Source organism: Cyclopterus lumpus, chromosome 23, assembly GCF_009769545.1.
Source record: "Cyclopterus lumpus isolate fCycLum1 chromosome 23, fCycLum1.pri, whole genome shotgun sequence".
NCBI lineage: Eukaryota > Metazoa > Chordata > Actinopteri > Perciformes > Cyclopteridae > Cyclopterus > Cyclopterus lumpus.
In genome coordinates, this window is record NC_046988.1 from 16,484,580 (window position 1) to 16,495,864 (window position 11,285).

The following is an 11,285-nucleotide window of genomic DNA, read 5'->3' on the forward strand; positions in this document are numbered from 1 at the left end:
CATTGGACAGCGGTCTAATCAGAGGAGGGCATTGGACAGCGGGCCAATCAGAGGAGGGCATTGGACAGCGGTCTAATCAGAGGAGGGCATTGGACAGCGGGCTAATCAGAGGAGGGCATTGGACAGCGGTCTAATCAGAGGAGGGCATTGGACAGCGGGCCAATCAGAGGAGGGCATTGGACAGCGGTCTAATCAGAGGAGGGCATTGGACAGCGGTCTAATCAGAGGAGGGCATTGGACAGCGGGCCAATCAGAGGAGGGCATTGGACAGCGGTCTAATCAGAGGCCAGTGTTGGACAGCGGTCCAATCAGAGGCCGGCAATGGACAGAGGCCGGCGTTGGACAGCCGTCCAATCAGAGGCTGGCGTTGGACAGCGGTCCAATCAGAGGCCGGCAATGGACAGAGGCCGGCGTTGGACAGCCGTCCAATCAGAGGCCGGCGTTGGACAGCGGTCCAATCAGAGGCCGGCAATGGACAGAGGCCGGCGTTGGACAGCGGTCCAATCAGAGGCCGGCGTTGGACAGCGGTCCAATCAGGCGTTGCACAGCAGTCTCATGTCTCCATAACAAGAGCAATCAGACAACATGGCCGCTCTCTATAATTGACCTCGTTCTGCTGATGTCTGTTTAGCTGGCTGACTGACTCCATTGTTTGTTCCTTAAAAAAAACACCACACACACACACACACACACACACACACACACACGTCTCCAGCCAGCAGAGGCAACAGAAAGCTAATCAGAGGCTGGACAGCCGGCTGAGAAGAAACCAGCTGCTGGAGAACGAGACAAAAACATTCCTCTCTTCACGCAGACAAAGACACAGACAGCCTTCATCGTCCTCTTCCTCTAAACTTTAGGACTTCAGTTCTGTTCATTTGTATTTTATAATATCAAACTGGTTTGTTTGACTTAATAAAGCATAGTTTTAAGTTTGTAGAAATGCAGTTTCTACTGTACTTTAACTGTGTACTGTGACCTGTACTTGACATGAGGAGAACCTATGACGTCATGATGGATTCATGTGACAACATGAGGAGAACCTATGACGTCATGATTTCATTGTGTTTCAGGGTGTTTCATTGTGTTTCAGGGTGTTTTATTGTGTTTCATTGTGTTTCAGGGTGTTTCATTGTGTTTCAGCGTGTTTCATTGTGTTTCAGGGTGTTTCATTGTGTTTCAGGGTGTTTTATTGTGTTTCATTGTGTTTCAGGGTGTTTCATTGTGTTTCAGCGTGTTTCATTGTGTTTCAGGGTGTTTCATTGTGTTTCAGGGTGTTTTATTGTGTTTCAGCGTGTTTCAGGGTGTTTTATTGTGTTTCATTGTGTTTCAGGGTGTTTCAGCGTGTTTCATTGTGTTTCATTGTGTTTCAGGGTGTTTCAGAGTGTTTCATTGTGTTTCAGGGTGTTTCAGGGTGTTTCATTGTGTTTCATTGTGTTTCAGCGTGTTTCATTGTGTTTCATTGTGTTTCAGGGTGTTTCATTGTGTTTCATTGTGTTTCAGGGTGTTTCATTGTGTTTCATTGTGTTTCAGCGTGTTTCATTGTGTTTCAGGGTGTTTCATTGTGTTTCAGGGTGTTTCATTGTGTTTCATTGTGTTTCAGCGTGTTTCAGGGTGTTTCATTGTGTTTCATTGTGTTTCTTTGTGTTTCTTTGTGTTTCAGGGTGTTTCATTGTGTTTCAGGGTGTTTCATTGTTTCATTGTGTTTCAGGGTGTTTCATTGTGTTTCAGCGTGTTTCACTGTGTTTCAGCGTGTTTCATTGTGTTTCATTGTGTTTCAGCGTGTTTCAGGGTGTTTCAGCGTGTTTCATTGTGTTTCATTGTGTTTCATTGTTTCAGGGTGTTTCATTGTGTTTCATTGTGTTTCAGCGTGTTTCATTGTGTTTCAGGGTGTTTCATTGTGTTTCAGCGTGTTTCAGGGTGTTTCATTGTGTTTCTTTGTGTTTCTTTGTGTTTCAGGGTGTTTCATTGTGTTTCAGGGTGTTTCATTGTTTCATTGTGTTTCAGGGTGTTTCATTGTGTTTCAGCGTGTTTCAGCGTGTTTCAGGGTGTTTCATTGTGTTTCATTGTGTTTCAGGGTGTTTCAGGGTGTTTCATTGTGTGTCAGTGTGTTTCATTGTGTGTCAGTGTGTTTCATGTTCATTGTGTTTCATTGTGTTTCAGGGTGTTTCATTGTGTTTCAGCGTGTTTCATTGTGTGTCAGTGTGTTTCAGGGTGTTTCATTGTGTGTCAGGGTGTTTCATTGTGTTTCATTGTGTGTCAGGGTGTTTCAGGGTGTTTCATTGTGTTTCAGGGTGTTTCATTGTGTTTCATTGTGTTTCAGGGTGTTTCATTGTGTTTCATTGTGTTTCAGGGTGTTTCATTGTGTTTCATTGTGTTTCAGCGTGTTTCATTGTGTTTCAGCGTGTTTCAGGGTGTTTCATTGTGTGTCAGGGTGTTTCATTGTGTTTCATTGTGTGTCAGGGTGTTTCATTGTGTTTCATTGTGTGTCAGGGTGTTTCATTGTGTTTCATTGTGTGTCAGGGTGTTTCAGGGTGTTTCATTGTGTTTCAGGGTTTTTCATTGTGTTTCAGCGTGTTTCATTGTGTTTCAGGGTGTTTCATTGTGTGTCAGGGTGTTTCATTGTGTTTCATTGTGTGTCAGGGTGTTTAAGGGTGTTTCATTGTGTTTCAGCGTGTTTCACTGTGTTTCAGCGTGTTTCATTGTGTTTCATTGTGTTTCAGCGTGTTTCAGGGTGTTTCAGCGTGTTTCATTGTGTTTCATTGTGTTTCATTGTTTCAGGGTGTTTCATTGTGTTTCATTGTGTTTCATTGTGTTTCAGCGTGTTTCATTGTGTTTCAGGGTGTTTCATTGTGTTTCAGCGTGTTTCAGGGTGTTTCATTGTGTTTCTTTGTGTTTCTTTGTGTTTCAGGGTGTTTCATTGTGTTTCAGGGTGTTTCATTGTTTCATTGTGTTTCAGGGTGTTTCATTGTGTTTCAGCGTGTTTCAGCGTGTTTCAGGGTGTTTCATTGTGTTTCATTGTGTTTCAGGGTGTTTCAGGGTGTTTCATTGTGTGTCAGTGTGTTTCATTGTGTGTCAGTGTGTTTCATGTTCATTGTGTTTCATTGTGTTTCAGGGTGTTTCATTGTGTTTCAGCGTGTTTCATTGTGTGTCAGTGTGTTTCAGGGTGTTTCATTGTGTTTCATTGTGTGTCAGGGTGTTTCATTGTGTTTCATTGTGTGTCAGGGTGTTTCAGGGTGTTTCATTGTGTTTCAGGGTGTTTCATTGTGTTTCATTGTGTTTCAGGGTGTTTCATTGTGTTTCATTGTGTTTCAGGGTGTTTCAGGGTGTTTCATTGTGTTTCAGGGTGTTTCATTGTGTTTCAGGGTGTTTCATTGTGTTTCATTGTGTTTCAGCGTGTTTCATTGTGTTTCAGCGTGTTTCAGGGTGTTTCATTGTGTTTCAGCGTGTTTCATTGTGTTTCATTGTGTTTCAGCGTGTTTCATTGTGTGTCAGGGTGTTTCATTGTGTTTCATTGTGTGTCAGGGTGTTTCATTGTGTTTCATTGTGTGTCAGGGTGTTTCATTGTGTTTCATTGTGTGTCAGGGTGTTTCAGGGTGTTTCATTGTGTTTCAGGGTGTTTCATTGTGTTTCAGCGTGTTTCATTGTGTTTCAGGGTGTTTCATTGTGTTTCATTGTGTGTCAGGGTGTTTCATTGTGTTTCATTGTGTGTCAGGGTGTTTAAGGGTGTTTCATTGTGTTTCAGGGTGTTTCATTGTGTTTCATTGTGTTTCAGGGTGTTTCAGGGTGTTTCATTGTGTTTCATTGTGTTTCAGGGTGTTTCATTGTGTTTCAGCGTGTTTCATTGTGTTTCAGCGTGTTTCAGGGTGTTTCATTGTGTTTCATTGTGTTTCAGGGTGTTTCATTGTGTTTCATTGTGTTTCAGCGTGTTTCATTGTGTTTCAGCGTGTTTCAGGGTGTTTCATTGTGTTTCATTGTGTTTCATTGTGTGTCAGGGTGTTTCAGGGTGTTTCATTGTGTTTCAGGGTGTTTCATTGTGTTTCAGGGTGTTTCATTGTGTTTCATTGTGTTTCAGGGTGTTTCAGGGTGTTTCATTGTGTTTCATTGTGTTTCAGGGTGTTTCATTGTGTTTCAGGGTGTTTCATTGTGTTTCATTGTGTTTCAGCGTGTTTCATTGTGTTTCAGCGTGTTTCAGGGTGTTTCATTGTGTTTCAGCGTGTTTCATTGTGTTTCATTGTGTTTCAGCGTGTTTCATTGTGTGTCAGGGTGTTTCATTGTGTTTCATTGTGTGTCAGGGTGTTTCATTGTGTTTCATTGTGTGTCAGGGTGTTTCAGGGTGTTTCATTGTGTTTCATTGTGTGTCAGGGTGTTTCATTGTGTTTCATTGTGTGTCAGGGTGTTTCAGGGTGTTTCATTGTGTTTCAGGGTGTTTCATTGTGTTTCAGCGTGTTTCATTGTGTTTCAGGGTGTTTCATTGTGTTTCATTGTGTGTCAGGGTGTTTCATTGTGTTTCATTGTGTGTCAGGGTGTTTAAGGGTGTTTCATTGTGTTTCAGGGTGTTTCATTGTGTTTCATTGTGTTTCAGGGTGTTTCAGGGTGTTTCATTGTGTTTCATTGTGTTTCAGGGTGTTTCATTGTGTTTCAGCGTGTTTCATTGTGTTTCAGCGTGTTTCAGGGTGTTTCATTGTGTTTCATTGTGTTTCAGGGTGTTTCATTGTGTTTCATTGTGTTTCAGCGTGTTTCATTGTGTTTCAGCGTGTTTCAGGGTGTTTCATTGTGTTTCATTGTGTTTCATTGTGTTTCAGGGTGTTTCATCGTGTTTCATTGCGTTTCAGCGTGTTTCAGGGTGTTTCATTGTGTTTCAGCGTGTTTCATTGTGTTTCATTGTGTTTCAGCGTGTTTCATTGTGTGTCAGGGTGTTTCATTGTGTTTCATTGTGTGTCAGGGTGTTTCATTGTGTTTCATTGTGTGTCAGGGTGTTTCAGGGTGTTTCATTGTGTTTCATTGTGTGTCAGGGTGTTTCATTGTGTTTCATTGTGTGTCAGGGTGTTTCAGGGTGTTTCATTGTGTTTCAGGGTGTTTCATTGTGTTTCAGCGTGTTTCATTGTGTTTCAGGGTGTTTCATTGTGTTTCATTGTGTGTCAGGGTGTTTCATTGTGTTTCATTGTGTGTCAGGGTGTTTAAGGGTGTTTCATTGTGTTTCAGGGTGTTTCATTGTGTTTCATTGTGTTTCAGGGTGTTTCAGGGTGTTTCATTGTGTTTCATTGTGTTTCAGGGTGTTTCATTGTGTTTCAGCGTGTTTCATTGTGTTTCAGCGTGTTTCAGGGTGTTTCATTGTGTTTCATTGTGTTTCAGGGTGTTTCATTGTGTTTCATTGTGTTTCAGCGTGTTTCATTGTGTTTCAGCGTGTTTCAGGGTGTTTCATTGTGTTTCATTGTGTTTCATTGTGTTTCAGGGTGTTTCATCGTGTTTCATTGCGTTTCAGCGTGTTTCAGGGTTTTAAATTTATTATGTTATTGACTGAAAACCCTTTCGGGTGAGGGAACCGGGTTTAAAGTGACCCTCCGGTTCCCCGGCTGCACCTAAAGGAGCAGAACCACCACAGGTTAGCAGACGGAGGCCGTTTCAACCGGCTTCATCAAAGTCAAGATGAAGATGAAACACATTGGTACTTGCGTACCGTGCTGCGAACAGATCGGGTCCGGTCTACATCCAGGACATGGTCTAACCTCACACCCAGGACATGGTCTAACCCAGGACATGGTCTAACCTCACACCCCACCTCGTTCACTTCACTCGGCTTCGGCCAATCGGCTTGTAGCTCCTTCACTTCGAGCTAAACACTCAACAAAGTCACGACTGATTGCTGTGCTGGCTCCTCATTGGTGGAACGAGCTCCCCAAGGACAGGAAGTCTCTACAGACTAAAAACACATCTTAGTGACTACACCTTGAATAGGGAAGGTAGAGCCGTAGTAGCACTCTAGTAGCACTTAAATGTCCCTTACCGATAGCACTTTGTTGTTTAACACTTTAGTAGCACTTAAATGTCTCTTACTGATAGCACTTTGTAGTTGAGCACTTTAGTAGCACTTAAATGTCTCTTACTGATAGCACTTTGTTGTTTAACACTTTAGTAGCACTTAAATGTCTCTTACTGATAGCACTTTGTAGTTGAGCACTTTAGTAGCACTTAAATGTCTCTTACTGATAGCACTTTGTAGTTTAACACTTTAGTAACACTTAAATGTCTCTTACTGATAGCACTTTGTAGTTGAGCACTTTAGTAGCACTTAAATGTCTCTTACTGATAGCACTTTGTAGTTTAACACTTTAGTAACACTTAAATGTCTCTTACTGATAGCACTTTGTAGTTGAGCACTTTAGTAGCACTTAAATGTCTCTTACTGATAGCACTTTGTAGTTTAACGTTATTGAAAAAATGTTACTTTCTTGATTCTTGTTGTTCTGAGTTTGGACTCATGGTTTAATGCACTTATTGTAAGTCGCTTTGGATAAAAGCGTCAGCTAAATGACATGAAATGTAATGTAATGTAATGTAAAAACGCGGCGCGAGAAGCAGACGTCTCCATGGTTACGGATGCTGCCTTTTAGTGGCCTTCTGTGTGAACGTAAACATCCCATATTAAACTCCTCTGCATTGTTATTATGAAATGAATAAATGAACGTGAGCAGAACCCAGCACAAGTCGTCTCCACCTGAGGAACGTGTCGTCACGGTGATGCAACGCAGAGCCAGTGGAGCCCAGAGGATGAAGGAGGTCCTTCCACAGAGACCCCCCTAATAAACAGTTCTCTGGAGCGCATCGGGGTTGTTATTAAACTTGTTCTCCTTCACAACATGGACGCTGAACACTAATCAAAAGCAGAGGGCTTTTACTGATGTGTCCTCTCCCGTCAACAGGAAGTAAATAATAACGGTGACCATGAGATGACCTCCAGGCTCAGAGTTCACGGCGGGTTGATCCCCGTTTAAATGTGGCCCACCTCGGAGCTCCTCTTATGTGTGTGTTATATGCATATGTATATTATATATATATATATATATATATATATATATATATATATATATATATATATATGTGCAGGGAAAGAGAAAGGTCACATTTGCAGCTGAAAAAGAATTAATCAGCGCGGTGATTAAAAGCGTCTCCGTGCGGTGCTGACTGGGCTCTCTCTCTGCTCCGCCCCCCCAGACCACATCCAAACCAAAAACAGCATCAAAGCAATCAAAATGGTAATGTTAGGCATGAATGGGGCCCATCTCCCCTCCCCCCCTCCCCCTCCTGCATGAAACTCTGCAGACTTTTTCACTCTCCATGTGAGGGGGGGACACAGCACCCCCCTTTCTCTCTCAAAATGGAAGCTTCCACTACCAAACAGAAGAAGGAGCAAACACAAGCAAAGGGTTCAGATTCAGGATTCAAGACTAGCAGCGGACCAGAAAGGGGATTAACATATGGGGGGGGGGCATCGATCAGAACTGTGACACTTCAAATGAAACACACCGGATGAGGCAGGAGCTGTGTCTTTTATTTTGAAAAGCCAAAGCCCACTTTAGTGTGTTTAACTTAACTTAACTCGAGTTAAACACCCCGGCCGAAGTGAAGAGCACTTGTTTGGGGAGTCACACACCAACACTCGTGACGATCCGGGTCCGGGTCTAGGCGTCACCGCCATGTTTCTGTTAAACCGGGCCGTTTGTCACCGCAGTCCGGGGAGCAGCGGGCCGCCCGGCGGTGAACCCCCGCTCCACACTGCGTGTTCACGGGGCACGGGCCCGGTGAACCCCCGCTCCACACTGCGTGTTCACGGGGCACGGGCCCGGTGGACCCCCGCTCCACACTGCGTGTTCACGGGGCACGGGCCCGGTGAACCCCCGCTCCACACTGCGTGTTCACGGGGCACGGGCCCGGTGGACCCCCGCTCCACACTGCGTGTTCACGGGACACGGCCCCGTGAGAGCAGCGGGACCACACACCGTCACATTACGGTCTTTTGGACGTGTTTTCTAACCATCGGCGTTCCGGTACACCGGGGCAGTGCGCCCCGCTATCAGAGCTGGGACCGACCGGCGGGGCGGTGCAGAGCGAGCCAACGGAGGGGGAGGAGGAGAGGAGCTGGCCGCGGTGCTGAACACGCTGCCCGGCTTCTGCCTCTCCTCTCGGTACCCATCGGCACCTGCTGCCGGGTCAGTGGAGGAATACAGCGAGTAAAGAGAAGGAGAGGAAGAGGAAGGAGGAGAAGGAGAGGAAGAGGGAGAGGGACACAAGTGAAAGTGGACGAATCAAGTGCACCGCCGCGGTCACGTGACCCCCCCGAGAAGAAGTAACACCGCCCGAAGTGTAAAGTAACCAACAAACCCGCTTAAGACGCTAAAAAGCAGATTAACGGTCAACTTCGTGACGACATTAACGGTCAACCGGCGGAAACTTTCACGGTGACCGTTTCCGCCACCGGATAGCCCCCCCACACACACACCGCCCCCCCCCCCCCCCACACACACACACACACACACACCGCCCCCCCCCTTCTTCTCCACAAACACGTCGACCTGCTCAAAATGGACGCGAACATTTTTCACACAACTTTGAGATGCCGAGAGACAAGACGACCGTTCGGCCACATAGAGGGAGCGGAGGCGGGGGGCGGAGGAGAGGGCTACCGGGGTTCACTTTCCCTTTTGTCCCTTTCTTTCTGAACAATCCTCCATGTTTGTTATGGCTACTTGAAGATGGAGCCGCACACATAACGCATAAAGAAAGATGAAGCCAGCTCACTTGCTTGTCGCTCAGGGCCGTTACTCTCCGGTCGTGGATCTGTCTCCTCAGCTCTCCGTCCTGTGAAACACGGGAAGGCTCCATTTACACCGGGAAACACCGGCAAACACACCGACACATTTCAGCGAAGTCACGACGGAAAACTGCAGATTTATGCTGATAAAGTTTCTCTCACACCCTCGGAGACCTGCCACATAAATAAATAAATATTTAAATATATATATTGTACCTGTGGGTCTTGCTTCATCTGTGCAACTAGTTTAGTAATTAAGGTAAAAAAAAGAAAAACAACACCCCCTAAAAAAAAAAGACTAAAAAAGTGTCCTCAAGTTTGCGGAGCGGAGCCGGGGAGGAACAAAGCGGCTCTTTGGCGGCTCATAAATATGCAGGTCGCGTCCGGATCGCCGCCTCACCGCATTATCACGGCAAACCGGGGAATACTCCCGGTTGTTTGCTCCGGTGGGGGAGCGCGAGAGAGACACAACGCACCGACGGCAATTAGCTGGAAGAAAGTAGCGGTGGAAAAGTGCACTTAAATCGGACTTGTTGGCGGACGTCGTGTCGCCGTTATAAGCGTCCTCCTCTCGGAAGTGTTCGCCTCCTCGCCTCCTCGCCTCGCCTCCTCGCCTCCTCCCTCCTCGCTCACATAACGGTTAGAAATAACAACGATGTTCCGTTTACCTGATGACATTGGATTTCTACTTCCAGCGCCTCGTGCAGGCCCTGTAGTTCCATGTTCCGGCCGGAGAACCACTTTTCTCCCACTTTTCGACCCCAAGTTTAAGTGAATTTAAAAAAAAAAAAGAAGGATTTTTGTTTTTTTGTTTTAAAGCGACAATAACAAGTGGAAAGAAAGAACTACTCGGGCTGCCACAAAAAAAAAAAAAGCAAGTTCTCGCTTCTTTTTTTTTCCAGGGCTAGGGACTCATCACCCACTTTCCGCCCGTCTTCAAAAGTGCTCCAAACCCGGCGGAAAGAGCTCCGGGCCCGGACGGGTCCTCTCCAGATTAACGGCCGAACGTCGAGGGGTCCGACGGGGGAGCGGGTCAGCTTTTCTTTCCGTAATTTTAAGTTGAAAAACGGGGACTATATTTTGTCCGAGTCCGCGGCTTGATTTCACTTTGCCTGGGGAAAAGTTGCGCTTCGGCTGTCAATGGTAATTCTGAAGTTCCCGGATGGAGCAGAGGAAGACATGCGCAGTGAGCCGGGGGGGAGCTACAACTACTTCAAGGAGTATTTAAAATAATGAATAAAGAATACACTTATTTATATTGCACGTTTCCAAACAGATACTACAAAGTGCATCACAAGACAATACAATAACAAAAATGAAACAAAAATAAAAACTTTATTTTATTTATGTGAGAACATCACTTTTCTTTCCAGCATGTAATTATATTGTTTATGTTATTACCTTCTATTTTTTACTTCTGTGTGTTTTATTTCCATTTTAACTTAATTGTTGTATTTGTCTTTTATTTAATTGCCATCCTGAAATGTTGTTATTCCTGTTTTCACCATAAATCACTTTATCTATTTTAATATTATCATTAAAACATATCAAACAATATATTTCTCATTAAAACGTTTGTTTCCATATGTACTGTCTTTAAAATATAACACTGCACAAACATCAAGTTAACATCAAGCTAGAAGATAAATAAAAGCATTCACCAATATAATCCTTCATTATTCTTTATTCCTTTAGTTATAGTGTAAGCAGGCAAAAAAGAACACTATCCTGTTTTAATATTCACACAATAATTGTAATCATCTATGGTGGAAGAAGTACTCAGATCTTCCACTTAAATATGAAAGAAATAGCAATACTTAAGTGTAAAATGACTCTCTTACAAGATAAAGTTATCACATTAGCATTGTAAATATACTCAATTATATATATATATCCAAGTATTCATGCATTAATGTTGCAGCTGGTCACGGTGGAGGTCATTTGAATGACGTTATACTCCCAGGCAGGTAAATGTTTAATGTTACATCATGTATTAGTTTATTTGTGTTGTTTCGTGACCCAGTTCATCCCCTTTTGGAGCATCCTGCTCCAGACCTGGACTCTTGGCTGTTAGAACAACATGGGGAGCTCCTCGTCAGGGAGGCCGGCAGGAGAACGTGGGCATTAGAGAACATGTCGATGCGTGCAGCCTCCGAACAAATGTGCCCAGTTGTAGTTTTCCTCCAACACAAAGAGGCCAAATGCGGCCGTTTCTTCCCAGAAATCCAGCCTCTTCCCCCCGTGGCTGTCAGTCTGACCCCCGCCGCCTCCTGCTCCCGCCCCTTCTGGACACAACACGCGCCGCCATTGGTCCAAACTGCTGCTTCAGAGTTAGGGGCGGGAAGGGCGAGCCAATCAGGAGTTGTAGACCTTGAAGGACGGCGCGGGGAACCAATCGGACGCCGAGCAGGAAGGGGGCGTGGCTGCGTGATGGGAGAGTTGATGAGAGAGCAGACATGGCAGTTAGTGATTG

The 11,285-nt window shown here is 44.8% G+C and overlaps 1 protein-coding gene across 15 annotated transcripts in view; it reads right to left on the bottom strand.

Annotated features, from left to right (window-relative positions):
* The window catches only part of phf21b (PHD finger protein 21B), a 50,683-nt gene extending 40,698 nt beyond the window's left edge, over positions 1-9,985 (bottom strand). For 13 of the 15 annotated variants that reach the window (XM_034526653.1, XM_034526658.1, XM_034526657.1 and 10 more), the window contains exons 1-2: positions 9,481-9,984; positions 8,800-8,859 (exon numbers count right to left, since the gene is read on the bottom strand). In XM_034526653.1, the coding sequence (XP_034382544.1) occupies positions 8,800-8,859; positions 9,481-9,534 (114 nt within the window). In that variant the 5' untranslated portion in view covers positions 9,535-9,984. Of the gene's footprint in view, positions 1-8,799; positions 8,860-9,028 lie in introns of all 15 variants that reach the window. The other 2 variants (XM_034526659.1, XM_034526660.1) reach the window with 2 other exon arrangements.
* Positions 9,986-11,285: the final 1,300 nt, after the last annotated feature.